Raw genomic sequence first — 20,840 nt, 5'->3', positions numbered from 1 at the left:
GCCCCCCGCGACCCCAAAGGGAATAAGCGGTAGAAAATGGATGAATGGAAACTGGTAGCCCTTCACATTAATCAGTACCCAAGAAGTAGCGCTTGGTTTCAAAAAGGTTGGTGACCCCTGGTCTAATATCTTTGTTTCTTCTCAATATGTTGATTTGTTCTCTATCGTCTGTCATTGCAGCGATCGCCTCTACACAATGACCGCTGAGCAGCCAGTTTGTACGTACCTTCCAAACATGCTAAAAATATGATCAGCGTCTACAAACAGTTTCAAGATTGATAAATTTAAGTTTAAGATAAAGTGACCGAATGATTTTCACACACACACTAGGTGTGGCGAAATTATTCTCTGCATTTGACCCATCACCCTTGATCACCCCTTGGGAGGTGAGGGGAGCAGTGGGCAGCAGCGATGGCCGCGCCCGGGAATCATTTTTGGTGATTTAACCCCCAATTCCAACCCTTGATGCTGAGTGCCAAGCAGGGAGGTAATGGATCCCATTTTTATAGTCTTTGGTATGACTCGGCCGGGGTTTGAACTCGCGACCTACCGATCTCAGGGCGGACACTCTATTTTGCATAATCATGAAGACAGAATGCGCTGAATGGATTGCACTCTCTATTTTGCTCATTCAAAAGACGTAATCCTCAGTGCAGAAAGTTATAGATGAGCTTTGCGTGCGCTATTAAGTTTGCACGTGTATACATGTGATAATACATGCAAACACTTAGTAGATCAAGCCATTGATGTTTGAATTTGAGAGGTTATAAAAACACTCAAGACTACTTATTCTTTGATGCTTTAGTAAACTACCCCAACCAAGGAGACCCATTAGCTACTCAGTGGCCTAGTGGTTAGAGTGTCCGCCCTGAGATCGGTAGGTTGTGAGTTCAAACCCCGGCCGAGTCATACCAAAGACTATACAAATGGGACCCATTACCTCCCTGCTTGGCACTCAGCATCAAAGGTTGGAATTGGGGGTTAAATCACCAAAAATGATTCCTGGGCGCGGCCACCGCTGCTGCCCACTGCTCCCCTCACCTCCCAGGGGGTGAAGAAGGGGATGGGTCAAATGCAGAGGACAAATTTCACCACACCTAGTGTGTGTGTGTGACAATCATTGGTACTTTAACTTTAACTTAACTTAATGACCAAGTGTTGGATGAATACAGAAATTATGTCCTTGCAAAAATAACACACAAGTTTTTTTGATGTTGCTTACATAGGTGTTTGTGATTGTATTAAAGTCAGAGAACTGTATGTTTTGGTCATTGAATTTTAGTTTCATGAATGGAAATTGCAAAACAAAAAACAATTTCATTCTAAAATGCAAAAAAGAAAAAAAAATATATATATATATTCTTTAAAGAGCAATAACTACATCTCAATAAAAAAATGGTATGGTTTTCATTTTATATTTCATATAGCAAAAATAAAAATCCTCAGTAAACCAACGGTAAAACAGTTCCAATCGTTTTTCATTTGCAGACACCGCAAGTTTTATTTTCAAAGTAAAAGCAGGGATAATTACTACAGTACCTGTTTGCCTGTGAGTGTAACTCTGACTAAAATGTATTAGAAGGCTTACACAGAAATTATTTTAGACACGGCACAACGATGACTGACATCTACAGAAATCTCTACACACATACCCACAGAAACAGCGAAACACACCAAAACGGATGTTTTTTTACGTTCCGTCACCAAAACCGGAAGTAGCGATTTAAAGACAGGACTGCAGACTGGCCTGTAAGAAACAATACTGCACTATAGCGTTGTATTGTGCGTGAGCCAATCCTTTTTGCCTCAACTTTCATGTGATTTGTGTGTATAGATTTCTGTAAATGTCAGACTTTGTTGTGTCGTGTCTAAAATTATTTCTGTGTAGGCCTCCAAAAACATTTTGAAACAGTCACACGGGGACCGTGTTATCTCCGCTTTTACTTTGATAATAATAAATAATAATAAAACCCGGTCTGTTTTCCTGTTTCCAAGGATTTACATTTTATTATATGAAATATAAAATAAAAATCAAACTGTTTTTTAGATGTTGTTATTGCCTTTCAACGCCAAAAAATGAAAATGCTTTGTTTTTCTTTTTTTTCTTAAATAAAGTTCAGATAAACTACTGGTAGTCGTTTTTGGTATTTCCATCTACATTCGTGAAGTGAAAATTAAATGACAACATGAAAACATACACTGACCTATTAACCATAGAATTTGAATTACATTTTCCTTTGCTGAAATGTTCATGCTTAACTCTACAAGAATACCAGAAATGACGGCCAACTTATGTTTACCTGTAAAAAAAACAGCAAAATTATCAGATAGTACCTGCTTATATCCAGAGTAGTGAAGTGAGTTTTCAGGAGGCACATGATGACACAAGAAACAAGCTCGACCTTTCGATAAGTCACAGACGCGTCACAAAGTTCAAAGAGTAAACTTGGAAGCAGGTCCAGTTGGTGCATGACCACTGCAATCCTGCTGTCATTGCTGAGGAAGCAGAGAGAACATCTGTCACAATATGTTATTGGCAGGGATGTTTACTTCGAACCGTTCATGCACTTGTCCAGTCAGGCTCTATCCTGTCATTGATTCCATGTTGTACTTTCCCATGACACACAAGCTTGATATCTATGACAAGCTTCTGAAAATGTTGACAGAGCGGACGATAAGGACTTGCTGTCAATCCTGAACAAGAGCTTCTTTATTTCAGTGTCCAGAAGTTGCATAACATGTTGTCATGTGAGGTAAGAATACAATTTGATTAAAAAAGGGTCGAGTGAGTGTGGGAACTACCTCGGTGACTTCAAGATCTCAGCAAAGTGGTTCAGAACAGAGAGATCTAGATTTTCGGATGTGTTCTTCCACACCTAAAAAACATCAAACAAATTTAATGAACCGGCAATGTATTTGAGCCCATGTAGAACCACTATCCCAGAGCTTTATACCTCAAGATCCAACAGAAGAGCCTGGAAAACAGAAGTATTCTGCAGACAGTCTGAAGCACAGCTCAGCTCCATGGAACTCGAAAGGTACAGAATCAGTTGAAAAACTCTGTGGCTAACGAGTTGACTTTTCATTTTTAGCAAGAACGCTAGCACCTGCAAAGAGAACAACTCTATAACTAAATCCCCTCATGGATTTTTTCCCCCTGTTTTTAAGACTAAATATTTGGAACATACTTTGTATCCATTGATGCGCTTCATTTCCTGCTGCATGGCAGAATTAGTCTCCAGTACGGAGACGAGAACCTTGACCGCTGCATACAAGGAGCTGTCATCCGCTGCCATTGCAATTAGACTGAGAACAACTGCAGGCCCGCCAACATACAGGAAGCCATCAGCGGTACTTCGAGGTATAAATGAGCGCACACCTACAAGGAAAATCAGAATCAGAAATACTTTATTAATCCCCGAGGGGAAATTAAGATTTTCAGCACAATCCCAAAATCAGACAAACATTACAGGGAGACCGAACAGGATCGCTGACGGGTCTGACAACTTCCGGCGCCCCTTACAGAGAAGGTGAGAAACAGGTAAACGCTGGGGGCGGGGGGAGAAAAAAAAGTCTGTCTAAGTCTGGGCCCCTGGAGAGGGGGTCCAGACTGAGGCCAAGGAAAAAAACATCATAGCCATAGCACACATGTGTAAGAGGGAAACATCAAACATCAAAGAAAACAAAGGACATTAAATACCCTAAAAGAGCAGAGCTGATCGACCAGCCAATTCTACATACAGCTACAAAAGTAAAACAAAAAACAAAACAAAAAACATATACACTGTGGTGGCCTCTGCGGTGTTTCACGCCATCTTCTGCTGGGGTGGGGTGAGCATGGCCGTAGACAGGAGCAGACCCAACAAAGCAAACAAGAGAGCCGACTCCAAGGCAATGTGTTTAGACAATATAACGAGTATAATCAGTCAAATAAATCACATATAAAACTGACCATAATGTCCAACCAGGGCTGCTCCGATTGTGCGGGCTGTCCCACTTAAGTGCTGACTAATGTTGTGAGCCAGGAACACTGGAGTGGACTGGTCTCGAGAAGTTATCCCCAGCTGGAATTAGACAGAACGACTCGTAAACACATACCCAATTAGTGTTGAAAGAGCGTTCCAGCTGAACGAACCTCTTTAGCAATCAGTCTGCAGTCAACTTCATTGTATTTCTCTCGGATCTGCACCACAGTCGTTAATGTGGAAACTGCTGGGTTGATGCCAAATGTGATCCTCTCCTCAGGAACCAGCTGAAGAGGGATAGACTCGACTTCTGGATTGTGATCTGGGAACAAATGATGGAATAACTATTCAGGCTACATCCATCAGCAGGTAAATCACACACCAAAAAAAGGTTGAATTACAACATCATGTGACCTGCCTTTGTCGCACAGAGCCAGAAAGTTGCCCAAGTAAGAAGTGCCTTGAGAGTACATGACTTTCACAACCTCAGGGCTTAAAGCCGTCTCAAAAAGGTAGGAAGTTCCGACCCTCCACACAAGAGCAGCATGTTCCTTCCAAAGAGCGGGCGTTCCGATCAGTCCATACACGTCAATCACAGCCGTGGGGTCCATGTAGACATACTTGCCAGGGAATGGCTGAATGTATCTCATCTGAATAAGAACACAAACACATGAAGCAGTAATCTGCTTTATTTCAGCACTTTAATCTCTCTCTTTTCCCGCCATACCTTTCCAGTCCCTACTGCTTTGCCGTTGAAGTAGGCGTAAGCTGCGCAGCTTTTTTTCACGTCTTTTGCCATGACCACAACAAGATGGTGCCACTGACCTGGAACAAGCAAGCTGGAACAACGGAACCTCAGTGAGGTGGGCAAAGAGGTTGGGGTGCCCACTTCTGGCTCCATCATATCTGTAGATAAAAGTCAAGTCAAAGGTCCATAGTAAACCTGGGTCATATATTACATCTGATAGCTCAGTGACAGCTCATTTGTATTACCTATTCTGTGTTATATGTGTTTTATGTTGCACGATTGAGCTCAAACAATGGCAATAAAAACTATTCTGATTCTGATTCTGATTACAGTACAAGTACACTGTTCACATTTTTGCAACTATTTTTGTTGCAGTATATCTTCTCTTGGACAATACCATACAAATTATACATGTATATACCTTAAAATAGTCAGTGTACAGCTTGTAGTACATTATAGATTGACTGAAAAAGGAGTTAACACACAGCCATGATTGTATAAATCAGGGGTCCCCAAACTTTGTATGTATGTGTATATATATACACATACATACATATATATATATATATATATACACACACACAGGTAAAAGCCAGTAAATTAGAATATTTTGAAAAACTTGATTTATTTCAGTAATTGCATTCAAAAGGTGTAACTTGTACATTATATTTATTCATTGCACACAGACTGATGCATTCAAATGTTTATTTCATTTAATTTTGATGATTTGAAGTGGCAACAAATGAAAATCCAAAATTCCGTGTGTCACAAAATTAGAATATTACTTAAGGCTAATACAAAAAAGGGATTTTTAGAAATGTTGGCCAACTGAAAAGTATGAAAATGAAAAATATGAGCATGTACAATATTCAATACTTGGTTGGAGCTCCTTTTGCCTCAATTACTGCGTTAATGCGGCGTGGCATGGAGTCGATGAGTTTCTGGCACTGCTCAGGTGTTATGAGAGCCCAGGTTGCTCTGATAGTGGCCTTCAACTCTTCTGCGTTTTTGGGTCTGGCATTCTGCATCTTCCTTTTCACAATACCCCACAGATTTTCTATGGGGCTAAGGTCAGGGGAGTTGGCGGGCCAATTTAGAACAGAAATACCATGGTCCGTAAACCAGGCACGGGTAGATTTTGCGCTGTGTGCAGGCGCCAAGTCCTGTTGGAACTTGAAATCTCCATCTCCATAGAGCAGGTCAGCAGCAGGAAACATGAAGTGCTCTAAAACTTGCTGGTAGACGGCTGCGTTGACCCTGGATCTCAGGAAACAGAGTGGACCGACACCAGCAGATGACATGGCACCCCAAACCATCACCCAACCATGCAAATTTTGCATTTCCTTTGGAAATCGAGGTCCCAGAGTCTGGAGGAAGACAGGAGAGGCACAGGATCCACGTTGCCTGAAGTCTAGTGTAAAGTTTCCACCATCAGTGATGGTTTGGGGTGCCATGTCATCTGCTGTTACGCTGTTGTAACACGTGCTGAATGTGGCTTGGCATTGTCTTGCTGAAATAAGCAGGGGCGTCCATGAAAAAGACGGCGCTTAGATGGCAGCATATGCTGTTCCAAAACCTGTATGTACCTTTCAGCATTAATGGTGCCTTCACAGATGTGTAAGTTACCCATGCCCTGGGCACTAATGCACCCCCATACCATCACAGATGCTGGCTTTTGAACTTTGCGTCGATAATAGTCTAGATGGTTCGCTTCCCCTTTGGTCCGGATGACACGATGTCGAATATTTCCAAAAACAATTTGAAATGTGGACTCGTCAGACCACAGAACACTTTCCCACTTTGCATGAGTCCATCTTAGATGATCTCGGGCCCAGAGAAGCCGGCGGCGTTTCTGGATATTGTTGGTAAATGGCTTTCGCTTTGCATAGTAGAGCTTTAACTTGCACTTACAGATGTAGCGTGTATTTAGTGGCAGTGGTTTTCTGAAGTGTTCCTGAGCCCATGTGGTGATATCCTTTAGAGATTGATGTCGGTTTTTGATACAGTGCCGTCTGAGGGATCGAAGGTCACGGTCATTCAATGTTGGTTTCTGGCCATGCCGCTTACGTGGAGTGATTTCTCCAGATTCTCTGAACCTTTTGATGATATTATGGACCGTAGATGTTGAAATCCCTAAATTTCTTGCAATTGCACTTTGAGAAATGTTGTTCTTAAACTGTTTGACTATTTGCTCACGCAGTTGTGGAGAAAGGGGTGTACCTCGCCCCATCCTTTCTTGTGAAAGACTGAGCATTTTTTGGGAAGCTGTTTTTATACCCAATCATGGCACCCACCTGTTCCCAATTAGCCTGCACACCTGTGGGATGTTCCGAATAAGTGTTTGATGAGCATTCCTCAACTTTATCAGTATTTATTGCCACCTTTCCCAACTTCTTTGTCACGTGTTGCTGGCATCAAATTCTAAAGTTAATGATTATTTGCAAAAAAAAAAATGTTTATCAGTTTGAACATCAAATATGTTGTCTTTGTAGCATATTCAACTGAATATGGGTTGAAAATGATTTGAAAATCATTGTATTCCGTTTATATTTACATCTAACACAATTCCCCAACTCATATGGAAACGGGGTTTGTATATCAAAGTTTCATGTGAATATTGCGGTTTTATATAATCTTATATGACACTTATACTGTATTGTCCCCTCAGAAGACATTAAAATGGTCGCTAAAATGTAAAAGGATTTACTTTTATGAGAAAATGTCATGTGTATTGTAGACAGTGAACATACTTTGAATAGACCACATCTAAATATATCTTACCCAAGTAAGTGAAAGCTTCCTCCTCAGTGGACAGGACCAGACAGCCATCAAAGGCAGAGAAAGAGACAGACAAGCAGATGTACTGTTGCTCCGTCCGTGACATGTGGCGAACAATTGTCAGGAGTCGGATTGGGTGCGAATTACACGCTGAACTAAACCTATTGATCTGGAACCAGCAGGAAAAGGAGAGACCGGCTGTGGGAGGGAAACCCCGGCAGTCTAATAAAATGAAAGAGACACGAGACATTAGATTTATTCATAAACACGTTACACCTGTTTAATATTTAGACTCTCACCTCCTCCTATTCCACCAGTTGAGATGGAATCGGCTGTCACTCCCTTCACTGTTGCCAGAGAGGGCAGGAATAGGCAACTGTCAAGCACAAAGACATAATGCTATTAGTATTTTTTTTATGTATAGTACCCGCACTGCAGTATGTGACATTTGAATACATTTATCTAGCGCTAGCCATCACCAATTTAAGCAATACAACCTTAGTGACTCACCCATAGCCATTCTCACTCATGTCAAACTCTACAAACGCAGGTGTGGCGGAGATTCGATGAGGCCGAAATGTCCGCGGTGACGTCATGGACACCAGACTGATGATCTGGTGGGCAGTAATGGTGGAACCGGCTGGCAATTCGCTGGAGGTCGGCGACTCTAACAGGCTGGAAGCCCGTTTTATTGTTCGCGCTGTGGACCCTGCAACAGTGTCTGCCTTTGTGCCGAGATCTGGAGGAAGCAACACAAGCAAAATGTGATGATTGAAACCGCAAATTAAATGTAAAGATGACTCAGAACGGGTGGTTATAGAATCTAGACGATCCCAACCGACACTGGATATGCGCGCTGATAAAAGCACAACTAAAATGTGGTTTATTTAAGAATTTTGCAGTTTACCAAATGTTATTAAAATCAACATGTTCCTTATGAAATTGTAACCCGTGTACAGCTCACAAAAAAAATTATTATATTATAATTATTATTATTTTTTTATTTATTTATAAAGAAATACAATCATGTGTGCTTACGGACTGTATCCCTGCAGACTATTGATATACATTGATATATAGTGTATATATTGTGTTTTTATGTTGATTTAATAAAAAACAAAACAAAAACAAAAAAAACTTTTTTTTTTTCTTTTTCTTGTGCGGCCCGGTACCAATCGGTCCACGGCCCGGTGGTTGGGGACCACTGCTCTATAATGCAAATTTGACTAATATTGATGTTCTAACAGTAACGTAGCCCGTCTTTACGCCCACCACTTCATGGAGGACTTTCGTAAAAAAAGCAGGCTTTGCTACAAATCCTAAAATAACACCTGCAGCTCTGACCAAAGTTAGTCAGCTCTGTTTAAAGCTAGTGATAGTGGTCAGAGACGTTCGGTCATTTTGTATTTATTCAGCAAATAGGCTAACTTAGCATGACGTTGCTGTTAAAAAGTGGCTATAATTAGCACTGTAGTTTACATAACTGTGCTAATGCTACTGTTGTTTGTGTCCGTAAGTATGTGTTATATGTCATCTGTTACATTGGACATGCGAAGAAATACAGTGTGTTTGTATAAAGCAGCCACATACTGTTGGAGACAGGTGTAGACAAACAACAGCTCATAAGCATTAAAGCTACAGACACACAAAACGGCTTGAATACCATGAATTGATTAACGTGGACCCCGACTTAAACAAGTTGAACAACTTATTCGGGTGTTACCATTTAGTGGTCAATTGTACGGAATATGTACTGTACTGTGTAATCTACTAATAAAAGTCTCAATCAATCAATCAATCGATCCCAGTAATGATCACAAGGAACACTACCGGAGTCTCATGGCCAACACGGAGAGACTCAGGAGGAGCTTCTATCCCCAAGCCATTCGACTGCTCAACTGCACCGCTGATTAACACTTATCACAATTGCACAAAACCGCACGCACAAGAGTCACTTTATTTACCACTGTAATTACCACACTACAATACTCTTCATTCAATGACTGTAAATAATGTAAAAACAAGAGTATGAAGAAGTCATACTGTTCCATTACCTTTGTTCGTTCTACTGTCACTACTCAACTGCCAAAAGAACTGTAGACACCTTAATATTTATTACTTCCTATACTGTATATACTGTGTATACTGTATATACTGTTATACTATTTGACATTGCACTGGTACTGTATGTGACTACTGTACTTTTACTTGTACTGATACTTCTACTATAACTACTGGGACTTATTGTGCAACTTATTGTCTTGTAATTAATGTACATCAGAGCTATTCAAATTTTTGTATTTTTTGTATTTAATGTATTAGATTCAGCAACTAGTGTTTGAATCCCAATGTACGCAATATCTGAAGATCATGGAAAAAAGCATTTCACTGTGGTGTACTCTGCATGTGACGAATAAAACCTTGAACCTTGAACTTTTAAACTGAATTCCACCACCATGGCTAGATTTTGGCCAACACATTTCAATAGATTGTTGTGAGGCCTCTGAGATGTATCTAGAATTGTTGAAAAATAGCATATTGGGACCTTTAATGTAATATAAAACAAAGAGAGTGTCATTGTCACAAAGTAGCATATACAGTACCAGCTACTTCTCCTGGTTTAGATGGCACTTTCGCCTTGTCTGCCAAGCACAGAGGGTCTCCTAAACATAGAAACTTTCTGAAAAAGGAAACAAACTTAATAAGAATAAGGATCCTGTTAAAAAAAAAAGGATTATTTTGGATGAAGCATATCTAACCTGAAGTCTGAAGGTGTGATGGCCTGGGAGGAGAGCTTCTCCAAGATTCTTGTAACAGTCAGATGTAAGGGGTGATTAGGATCCAGCAGCATGCTGCGGCAGTGAATCAGGACCGTGGCAATAAGCCCTCCTTCACACATCATCTGACGGTTTCGCTCCGACTTGGCCGCCGCCTGAACGTGATTCGCCACTGCGAGCTGGACCTCTGTTGAGAGCTGAGCAAAGGAGAGGAATTGAGTCAAACCTCAAAAGTAGTCGTGAGATGATGTCAAACAAAAAGATACCTGCGTGTCCTCAGGAGTAAAAACTGATGGGAGGAGAGTCATGATGATTCGAATAGCTCCGGGGTGAAGTGTGACATGCTCACAAGTGAACCTAAATGCCAGAAAATATTGTTAATGTTTTGTAGAGCTTCCTTTTAGGCCTGTTTCAACATGTGAGGAAAAATAAGCACCTCGACTGGGAATTGGAGCAGACTGTGGATATGCTGGTTCCTGTGGATCGATATTTCCCTTGCATGTCCTCCAAAGGTGGCTGGACAGGCCCCATATGGACAGCAGGTGATGCTGAATGCACCCCTTTGTGCCCTGTTGAGCTGATTATTTCCTTTAAGTCACGGTCACACCCATTCTCAGGTTCTAACCCAAAGTTGAAGTCCAGAGGGGAGCAATGGCCTGTAGCAAAGTAGTCAAGATAGGAGAGGAGCCTAATGCAAGTCCGAAGAGTGACTGGGAGGTGGACGGATGGGGAGGAGGGACCTGCGGGGACCTCTTCTGCTAACTCAACAAACTGATAGAAGCTTTTTCCAAGAGGCTGGTGGTCTTCTGCGGTCTTGACAAAGCATCTTGCCTCTGCCTCCCACCTGCTCCTCTCTGAGCTTTCAGCGTGGAAGCAGCCCAGCTGGAGGAGAGCCTCAGCCAGTCTTTCGTAAAAGCTGCCGGTCTGAAAAAAGTGTGCATTCACCACGTGAAGATGAACTGCGGAGGCTAATATGTGGAGGGCGAGAAGGACGAGGTCAAGAAGGGGTCGACGTCCGACGGACTGCCACGCTTCTCCCCGAGGAGGGTCGGCCAGAGCGCCTTCCATGTCGAGCACGAGTGAGAGAATTCCCGTGAAGCCGCCAGCCCGTCGGAAAGCGTCCCAGCTATTTGGGCTCTGCAGCACCTTTAGCACAGACTGTAAAAAAGACAATTTGAAATAAAATGCAGGTATTATACATTAACCTCAGAGTACATTTCTACACAAAGCTTTCAGCTTTTGAAATGTGCTGAAGTCAATTAAAACAAGGTGATGAAAAATAGATGAAACATATAGATATATCATAAATCATTTCTGGTAAATAGTTTTGGGAGGTCAAGTAAATCACATTAGCTTTATTCAATTTGGAGAGCTAATCCATCAGGTAGGTAAAGTGTGAGGCACAACGCAGGTGTAAATGTGATTAAGTGAAACCGGAGTAATCACAATGGCTCTCAACACTTGGCAACTCGGGTCAGACCCAATCTGATTGCCACCTGCTTTAACCGCGTTAGCACAAACAACACACACGGGCAATATACACAATATCTGCAAGTAAGAGCGCCTCTCATTGCCATCTATAAAAAAAAATGGACACATACAGTAGGTGTGTAACCTCGTTAAGCCTAATCGCATTTCGGGCCCATTCACCGATCGGATAGCGGCACGGCACAATGCTGCTCGCCTAATCAAATCCAGTTCTGAGTTAACAGCTAAACCTGCTTTAGCAAATCAATCTGCTTTGTCTCGAATCTAATCAGCGTCCCACATGTAAAGAAAATAAATTTGTTTGCTAATTATATTTTAAGTGCATTACAATTTGTTATGTTTTGATGTGTGGGAGGAGGACAACAAGCTGAAATCACCGTAAGGATGGGTGTGTCGGCATGTGTGTGTACAGTACCTGTAGAAGGTCTCGCTTCAAAGCCAGTTCATGTTGAGTGGAGGAGCACAGGGCTCCTACGGCGGTACTCATGAACTCCTCTGGGTTCAGCTCGGCGAGATGCTCCAAAATGCTCAGAGTGGGAGCCCGATACTGATCTTCGTCCAGGAAGATCTTTATGTATGGGACCATTCCAAGTTCTCGTACAGAAACTGCAGAATTAGAATAGATTCAATTCATTTTTTTATTTATTTTTGTCCTGTCTAGCTTCTCAGGCAAATCATATAGTTGATGTAGATGCCCATATCGGCTGTACACATTTACTTTACAAAAGAGAAGTGTAGGATACTTCACTTGTTGCCTTATTTGTATTTGACTTTTTTAAATATATTTATATTATCATTTGGTGCAGCCGGGCCGGAGCAGGAGGGGATAGAAAGAGAAAAAAAGAAAGACAGAGGGGGAAGTTTGGGGACAAGAGGAGGATAAGACAGAGAGACAAAAACAACAACAGCAAACACAACAATAACAGCAACAACAACAACAATAGAGCAACATCAGCAAATACGATATGTACAAATATGATGGTAAAAGTAATAGCAAAGAATCAGTTAGCAAAATAAATAATAATACAGAAATGACAATGAGCATTATTACACTACAAATGGAGCATTACAAATACCAATAGAAATAGCGCTATTGATAATGAACAATACCAATAATTTACCTCTATTATCAACAATACAGTTGTTCAAATGCAACAATACATATACGTAATGATAACTAGAGATACAAAAGAATGGCAGAAAAATGGAGAGGAAGAAAGAGAAGCAACCAATATTTACCTTGTAAATTGTTATAGTAACAATAGGTTAAGCTTTGTCAGTGTGCCATGTGTTACCCAGTTTCCCCCTAGGGCAACAACGTTAATATATGTTTGATGAAACGTGATTATGTGCATGAGTGTATGTATCAATAGATTCAATTCAAATAGCATAAGAAGAAAACTTTTGGCACTTTACACTACACATTATTTCTGGGTCCTTTGTTCGAAACATTTTTATGCACTTTAGGAATTTGACATCCGACTTAGCAAGATCATTTTGCTGATGAATGAAAGTTGGAGGGTGATAAGTTGAAATTTTCCAAAGAGGAATTGAGGGTAATTGAATGTTCTGACCTTTCACCTTGGACACAACAGCCATGGTAGGTCAGATAGCAATATAAAGACAAAACATGCATAAGGGCTGTTATTGTGACTTTGAACATACAGTAATGTGAGTTGATTTACCCTTTGACCTGAGCTACTTTGTGCGTTGCATTCAATAAAAAGGTAGAACCCGAACACAATCAATAAACACATATTATTATTAGGGGTGACCTTTGTACCTGTGTTCTTAATTGAACGCAGAGTAAGGGTAGACACAAGTTGAAGCATACAAGCGGTGAGTAACTTGTCGTTGTCCTCCACACATGGCGGCTGCTGTGCATCTAAGAAACACAAGACCAATGCCTCAGAGTCAATACATTTCTGGTTAAATGTGACTCACTGTGACAGACACAAGTAGTCCATGTAGCTCAATGCCACTCTGTAATGGTAGTTACGGAGTTCACTCATGAGGGTGAGTCACATACTTTGTCTCCTACCTAATTGAGCAGTGGAGACAACGCCAGCCTTCCGGATGATCTTGGCTCTCCTGCGAAGTTCCACCAGCAGCATCTCCAGGAGGCCCCAGTCGCTTAGCACCTCCGCTAGCATACCGCTGTGCACGGTCATCCTACACAAGCGTGCGAAAATGTTTTCAACCAACAAACGCTGAATCCAAATACTGTGGTTGCCTTAATAAAGCAAAGAAGACTCAGTTTTTATTGACATCGAGAATAATTTATGTAACAATCAATCAATCAATGAATGTTTATTTATATAGCCCTAAATCACAAGTGTATCAAAGGGCTGCACAAGCCACAACGACATCCTCGGTTCAAATCCCACATCAGGGCAAGAAAAAACTCAACCCAATGGGACAATTAAAAACCTTGAAGAGGACCGCAGATGTGGGGGACCCCCCCAGGGCGACCGGTGCAATGTACGTCGAGTGGATCTAGCATAATAGTGTGAGAGTCCAGTCCATAGTGGATCTAACATAATAGTGAGAGTCCAGTCCACAGTGGACTGGACTCTCACTATGGACTGAGTCAACCAACACAGCGGCAATGTTGGTTGACTTCAAAGGTGTTGTGATTTCAAAACTAATTTTCTGATAGGAAATAGTGAAATTATTCTTTCCAGATTCAAACTTTTGCCATCATAAAAAGCAATGTTTTAAATAACACTTTAAAAAATACGACCATATTCATACTTGCCAACCCTCCCGATTTTCCCGGGAGACTCCCGATTTTCAGTGCCTCTCCCGAAAATCTCCCGGGGCAACCATTCTCCCGATTTCCACCCAGACAACAATATTAGGGGCGTGCCTTAAAGGCACTGCCTTTGCGTGCCAGCCCAGTCACATAATGTCTACGGCTGTCCGCACACGCAAGTGAATGCAATGCGTAGTTGGTCAACAGCCATACAGGTCACACTGAGGGTGGCCGTATAAACAACTTTAACACTGTTACAAATATGCGCCACACTGTGAACCCACACCAAACAAGAATGACAAACCCATTTCGGGAGCACATCCGCACCGTAACACAAAATAAACACAACAGAACAAATACCCAAAATCCCTTGCAACACTAATTCTTCCGGGACGCTACAATATACACCCCCGGCTACCAAAACCCCGCCCCCCCCAACCCTGCCCACCTCAACCTCCCCCCCCCCCCCCCCATCTCCCGATATTCGGAGGTCTCAAGGTTGGCAAGTATGACCATAGTTTATTACAAACTAGCATAAAAATGTAAATATACTGTAAGTTAAACATTGTATATAATAATCAAAATCATCCTTACTACTCATCCTTTGAAGATTTCTAACTGTAGGAGCCTAAATGTTGTATAAGTTAATTTACATTTTATGGAAGGTGCTTTATGTTTATTCAGCCAAAATGGGACTATTTACTTTATTTGCATGCTTAGAATAATTATAAGGTACACTTTATTTGTAATCATTACATTTGTCTAAATAATTTGATGACGTAACTGTTTAATTGCATATATGGCGGAAGGATCTGTGTGGTAATATGGTTTGGACACAAGGTATTATGGGTAATGGCAGTCAGGTATGGTGGAATCGAGCCACACAGTTTTTTGACCTTACTCTTACTTTGTAGCTCTTTCTTACTGTAACAAACTCGCTTTATTTTGCCATTCATTTGTTCCCACATCGTTATCTTTTCACGTTTTTGAAGGATTAAGTTGACAAGTAAACGATACAAAACGAAGAGGAGCGTCTGGCGTTTTGTTTGTTCAAGCCGGAGCAGGAGAAAGTAGAGGAGCGTCAAGCTAAGGCTTCATTAGGAAACTACACTAACATACATGTAAGTATAAGAAACATATTTACATTAGTTTTTAATGTATTGCATGTTTTGAACAAAGCAAACACTTTCCTGTGTTGTGGTAAGTTTAATTTCTGGTTACGTGGTTATCATCACATTGTCCTCTTTTGCATCACAATAAAAACACAAAAAGCCCCCCCCCTCACAAAAAAAACACACTTAAGGGTGTTCATCCTTTACATAGATGATCACCAAGGTGATGATTTCAGGATTCATCTCACTTAATGACTCTTTGAACTCCGTTTTGTTAAACCTTAGAGGCATGTCTTCAGCTGTGTAATGATAAAAAGGTACCCAAAATACATTATTGCAACTCACAACCATAATAGTAAACCTGTTGTTAAATGCATGCCTTTTGGAGAGTGTCAAACAAAACTGAGCGCTATTGTTCTTGAAAGAATACTGTCAGTGCATGTGAACCAAATGTTGTAATGATTAATCTAAACGTTTGTAGAGTGTACATCAACCAAGAGGTCAATAAAACAAATGTACACTGCTCACCTATGAAAGCTTTTAAGTGTTGCCACTCCAAACTCCGCCCCTCCTTCCCCTGCAGCCAGTACTCCCGACCAGCTCTGCTTTAAGATGCCCAGTACTACCCGCAATGCCTCATGGGGGATGTAGTTTAGCTTGAATATGACCTGCAGAAGATCCAGCATCAGCATAACATGAACAACACAGTAAAATAAAAAATGGTTCCAGCTCACCATCTCAAGCATTGAAAAGAACATTGCTTGGACCGCGTCTGGTTTGCGCCAGACACACGCAGCCAGTTGGGCCATGGTCTGGACAGTCCACTCCGAAAGGAAGAAATTAGCTTTGTCCCTCTCCCAAATAATCTGAAAGGTTCTCAGAATCTGGCAGCACAGGAGAGGGTCCTGGCAACGCAGCAAGGAGGTCTGCAGAAGCTGTAAGGCAGGTAGGTTCTTTACTGAAGAACCTGGAGAAAAAAACATCATCTTATGAAAAGTGGTCCTGGTGATTTAGGACATATTGTATTTATCACAATGTTCTATTTATTTCAATGAGACCAAGGTTAACACAGTCAGAAGCCTTCAATAACAGTTTCTTTGGCAAGGTCGATTATTATTAGAGTCACAGAGCCTACAGTATAACATCAAACACACGCTGAACATTGTAAACAAATCGAGTTGCATGTACATAGATAGATAGAAAAAGAAAAATGGCGCACATATGAATGCAAAGGTAGCATAGAATAATGTGCCTTGATGTAGTTTGTTTGCCACCTTGTCAAAATGTTCACATGGAAGGTATTAGATTAATGCAGCAAACACACTGCTGTTTGTTGTGAGTAAATATACAGTAGCTGCTTAGTAATAGGATTCATGTTCACGCTTAAGTTCAATTGCATCAGCCAACTTAAATAAGATCAATGCAAGACTCCATGAGCTCTGTGATGGAACGAGAGCTTCTCCTTGATGTGATGGATGGCTGCTCAGTGTGCGTTTGTTATGGATGTCACATTTCTGAGTGTTAAATCTATGGGTGTGTGCATCCATGATAGATGGCCGCTTGCAGTAGGCCAGTGGTGAATAGATGTGGGGCATCTTAATATTGTTACAGGGAAAGCCGCCACTTCATCATCCCAGACATAATCACCTCAGCTTCCTGTTAAGCGGAGGGACGCTGCACGCCACAGTGGGGTACAGTGGGCAAATTGAGCAGCCACCCATTCGGAAGTCACACAAATGGAATGATGAGCTCTGAGCATATGAGTTCAATGAAGACACTATTAGAGGTCAGCTGTAGATAAGTTGTTAAGTTGAGGCGTACCTTTATTGAGCGGAGCCTCAAATCTGAAGCCCGGAGGTTGGGGGTGACTGACACAAAGAGCCACTTTGAGCTCCGTTTTCCCGAGCATGGTGATAGAGGCAATGAGCGCCAGCAGCTCCTCCACAGACTGGAACTGATCCTCTGGTACGCCGCCTTCACAACTTTAATGGCATCGGCAGCCATTAAAAAGATAACAACAGAATTAATAGAACAACTCTTTGTAATGAATGGCAAAAGCACTATTCAACTTTATGGGATTGTATTTTAAAACCATGTTATTCCACATTATTCATGAGTATATATCATTGGTGTATTACATAATATAATTCCAAGATGGAAATAAAGAGTAATTATTTAATTGCCAGTCCTACAATGTGGTTGTTGTTCTTATCTGCTCACCGTTGGAGAATGTTTTCGAGTGCCTTGTAGCCATTGTGAGAGTCAAACTCGGTGAAGAGGGCTGGATTGAGACGATATGTGTCTCGAACAAAGCTAAACACAGCTGTGGCCACCTCAGCTAAAAGCGGACCCGCCACGTCAGTACTGATTCGGTAGAGATTCTGGATGCAGATGCGAATGCAGTTCTTTCCTAAAGAGAGGACACATCATTTATTTGTTACCCAAAACAAATCTACACTACTGAATTACATATTTGAGGTAATAATAATAATTGATTGGATTTGCTTTTATAAACACTCAAAAGCGCTTTAAAGTGAAATAACTTATATAGGTATAGCTATAGCTTATATTATCATCAGGTACTACTGCAGAAGTATGTGTAATCCAACACAATAGCTGTTTTAAGACATAGACCAGGGCTATTCAACTAGCGGCCTGGGGGCCAAATCTGGCCCGGGAATGACACCATATCGGCCGTCGAGTTCAATTCAAAACTTGGGAGACAAACATTTTTGCAGCAAATTCCTAAAGACACAAGAGTGTCCCTGTTGTAAAAAGGCATATTGGCAGATCCTTACATTGGCATTTTAACCTTGCTAACAAACAAAGAATACTGGTTTCCAAACTAGTGGTTTACATAACTGAGGTGTTCCTCAAGGCACCCCTTATAGTCCTCTCCTTTTCGGCAGTTACATTTTTTTTTCCCATAAGGTGATTTTGGACCTGTCTTTTTCATCCTTTTGGCTATTCAACTGAAGGCCTGTGAGTTCAGTTCAAAAAACTTGTGAGGAACTCACAGTTTTGCAGAAGATTCTTAAAAACATTATAGAGTCATAGAGATTAGTTTTTCCAGAAAGCCTTTATAAACAGCAGAGTGCTCCTGAAACTCTGACAAAATGAATAGTACAAAATCAAATGTCCACTGTAGAGAACACTGATTCTTCGGAATATGCAAACTAATCCCTGAAAGAGGCAATAAACTAGCACGACATCGAGCTCAGAGGTGTTTTTAATATTTTTCGCCTCCTGTGTAGTATAATAAGGTATTCCACGTTTCAGAAACAGTATCTCTGCACAAGTGTAAGCTGCGCCCAAAAATAACAAACTTTGGGAAAGACGTCAATCCAATAAAAGTGGGTGACATTGTTATCACCAGGAAGGATGAGGTCACCTACCTAGGTTCCATTCTAGAGGCTAATCTTTCCTGTGATAAAATGGCAACAAAGGTAATCAAAAAGGTCAACCAACGAACAAGATTTCTCTATAGAATCTCCTCTCTGGTCAACAAAAGCAACATGAGGATTCTGGCGGGAACTCTCGTTCAACCCTTTTTCGATTACGCATGCACCTCCTGGCACCCTAGCACCTCCAAAACCCTCAAATCTAAACTCCAAACATCCCAGAACAAGCTAGTCAGATTACTTCTAGACCTCCACCCCAGATCCCACCTCACTCCTACCCACTTCTCCAAAGTGGGCTGGCTCAGGGTGGAGGACAGAGTAAAACAACTTGCACTGAGCCTAGTCTATAAAATCCGCTACACCTCCCTGATACCGAAGTACATGTCAAACTACTTCCTTAACGTAAATGACCGCCATAACCACAACACCAGGGGGAGCTCCACTAACCACGTTAAACCCAGATTCCGAACTAACAAAGGTCTTAACTCATTCTCTTTCTATGCCACATCAATGTGGAATGCGCTCCCAACAGGTATAAAAGAAAGTGCATCTCTATCCTCCTTCAAAACCGCAATAAAAGTACACCTCCAGGCAGCTACAACCCTAAACTAACACCCTCCCCGGATTGTTAATAATCAAATGTAAACAATCAAATGCAGATACTTTTTCTTATGCCTTCTGATCTCTCTCTCTCTCTCTCTCTCTCTCTCTCTCTCTCTCTCTCTCATCTCTCTCTCTCTCTCTCTGCCCACTACTTGCTGTCCATATCCTACCAAGTCAAAGAAAGTGCATCTCTATCCTCCTTCAAAACCGCAATAAAAGTACACCTCCAGGCAGCTACAACCCTAAACTAACACCCTCCCCGGATTGTTAATAATCAAATGTAAACAATCAAATGCAGATACTTTTTCTTATGCCTTCTGATCTCTCTCTCTCTCTCTCTCTCTCTCTCTCTCTCTCTCTCTCTCTCTCTCTCTCTCTCTCTCTCTCTCTCTCTCTCTCTCTCTCTCTCTCTCTCTCCTATCTCTCTCTCTCTCTCTCTCTCTCTCTGCCCACTACTTGCTGTCCATATCCTTCCAAGTCAAAGAAAGTGCATCTCTATCCTCCTTCAAAACCGCAATAAAAGTACACCTCCAGGCAGCTACAACCCTAAACTAACACCCTCCCCGGATTGTTAATAATCAAATGTAAACAATCAAATGCAGATACTTTTTCTTATGCCTTCTGATCTCTCTCTCTCTCTCTCTCTCTCTCTCTCTCTCTCTCTCTCTCTCTCTCTCTCTCTCTCTCATCTCTCTCTCTCTCTGCCCACTACTTGCTGTCCATATCCTACCAAGTCAGACCTACACTGTTCCAATATCCATTTTTCTGTTCTCAATTGTTGATGACTGATGATAACAACCAAACCTAACCCCCCCTAAATAATTCAATGTGATTATCTTGTGTGATGACTGTATTATGATGATAGTATATATCTGATAGTATATAGCTGCATCATGAATCAATTTAAGTGGACCCCGACTTAAACAAGTTGAAAAACTTATTCGGGTGTTACCATTTAGTGGTCAATTGTACGGAATATGTACTTCACTGTGCAACCTACTAATAAAAGTCTCAATCAATCAATCAAAACAGTTCTTGTCTTGGACAATATAGGAACATATACAGTAAGTCTATTTCAGTTGTTTCTATTTAAATGGGATGCTAAGGTTATAAAGATTTTTCAAATAAAATTGTAAAAATAAGGACATTTCACAGTTTTTTAGCACCAAAAAAGATAAACATAGTGCTAGTGAAGCAAAGTGACTTATCTGTA

General features: G+C 41.2%; 1 protein-coding gene across 6 annotated transcripts in view; it reads right to left on the bottom strand.

Annotated features, from left to right (window-relative positions):
- Positions 1-20,840, bottom strand: part of wdfy4 (WDFY family member 4) — a 79,949-nt gene that overhangs the window by 47,224 nt on the left and 11,885 nt on the right. For 5 of the 6 annotated variants that reach the window (XM_061951031.1, XM_061951070.1, XM_061951106.1 and 2 more), the window contains exons 8-29: positions 17,844-18,033; positions 17,445-17,605; positions 16,358-16,590; positions 16,152-16,291; positions 13,798-13,928; positions 13,540-13,641; positions 12,172-12,362; positions 10,705-11,426; positions 10,535-10,625; positions 10,251-10,465; positions 10,095-10,171; positions 8,002-8,230; positions 7,791-7,867; positions 7,495-7,713; positions 4,693-4,871; positions 4,384-4,615; positions 4,136-4,287; positions 3,953-4,064; positions 3,189-3,379; positions 2,955-3,107; positions 2,803-2,876; positions 2,335-2,496 (exon numbers count right to left, since the gene is read on the bottom strand). In XM_061951031.1, the coding sequence (XP_061807015.1) occupies positions 2,335-2,496; positions 2,803-2,876; positions 2,955-3,107; positions 3,189-3,379; positions 3,953-4,064; positions 4,136-4,287; positions 4,384-4,615; positions 4,693-4,871; positions 7,495-7,713; positions 7,791-7,867; positions 8,002-8,230; positions 10,095-10,171; positions 10,251-10,465; positions 10,535-10,625; positions 10,705-11,426; positions 12,172-12,362; positions 13,540-13,641; positions 13,798-13,928; positions 16,152-16,291; positions 16,358-16,590; positions 17,445-17,605; positions 17,844-18,033 (4,033 nt within the window). Of the gene's footprint in view, positions 1-2,334; positions 2,497-2,802; positions 2,877-2,954; positions 3,108-3,188; positions 3,380-3,952; positions 4,065-4,135; positions 4,288-4,383; positions 4,616-4,692; positions 4,872-7,494; positions 7,714-7,790; positions 7,868-8,001; positions 8,231-10,094; positions 10,172-10,250; positions 10,466-10,534; positions 10,626-10,704; positions 11,427-12,171; positions 12,363-13,539; positions 13,642-13,797; positions 13,929-16,151; positions 16,292-16,357; positions 16,591-17,444; positions 17,606-17,843; positions 18,034-20,840 lie in introns of those variants that run through there. The other variant, XM_061951172.1, reaches the window with a different exon arrangement.

The sequence above is a fragment of the Nerophis lumbriciformis genome, linkage group LG02 (genome assembly GCF_033978685.3).
Source record: "Nerophis lumbriciformis linkage group LG02, RoL_Nlum_v2.1, whole genome shotgun sequence".
In the NCBI taxonomy this organism is placed as follows: domain Eukaryota; kingdom Metazoa; phylum Chordata; class Actinopteri; order Syngnathiformes; family Syngnathidae; genus Nerophis; species Nerophis lumbriciformis.
The sequence above is the reverse complement of the archived record's forward strand: the minus strand, read 5'-3'. Positions and strand labels throughout refer to the sequence as shown.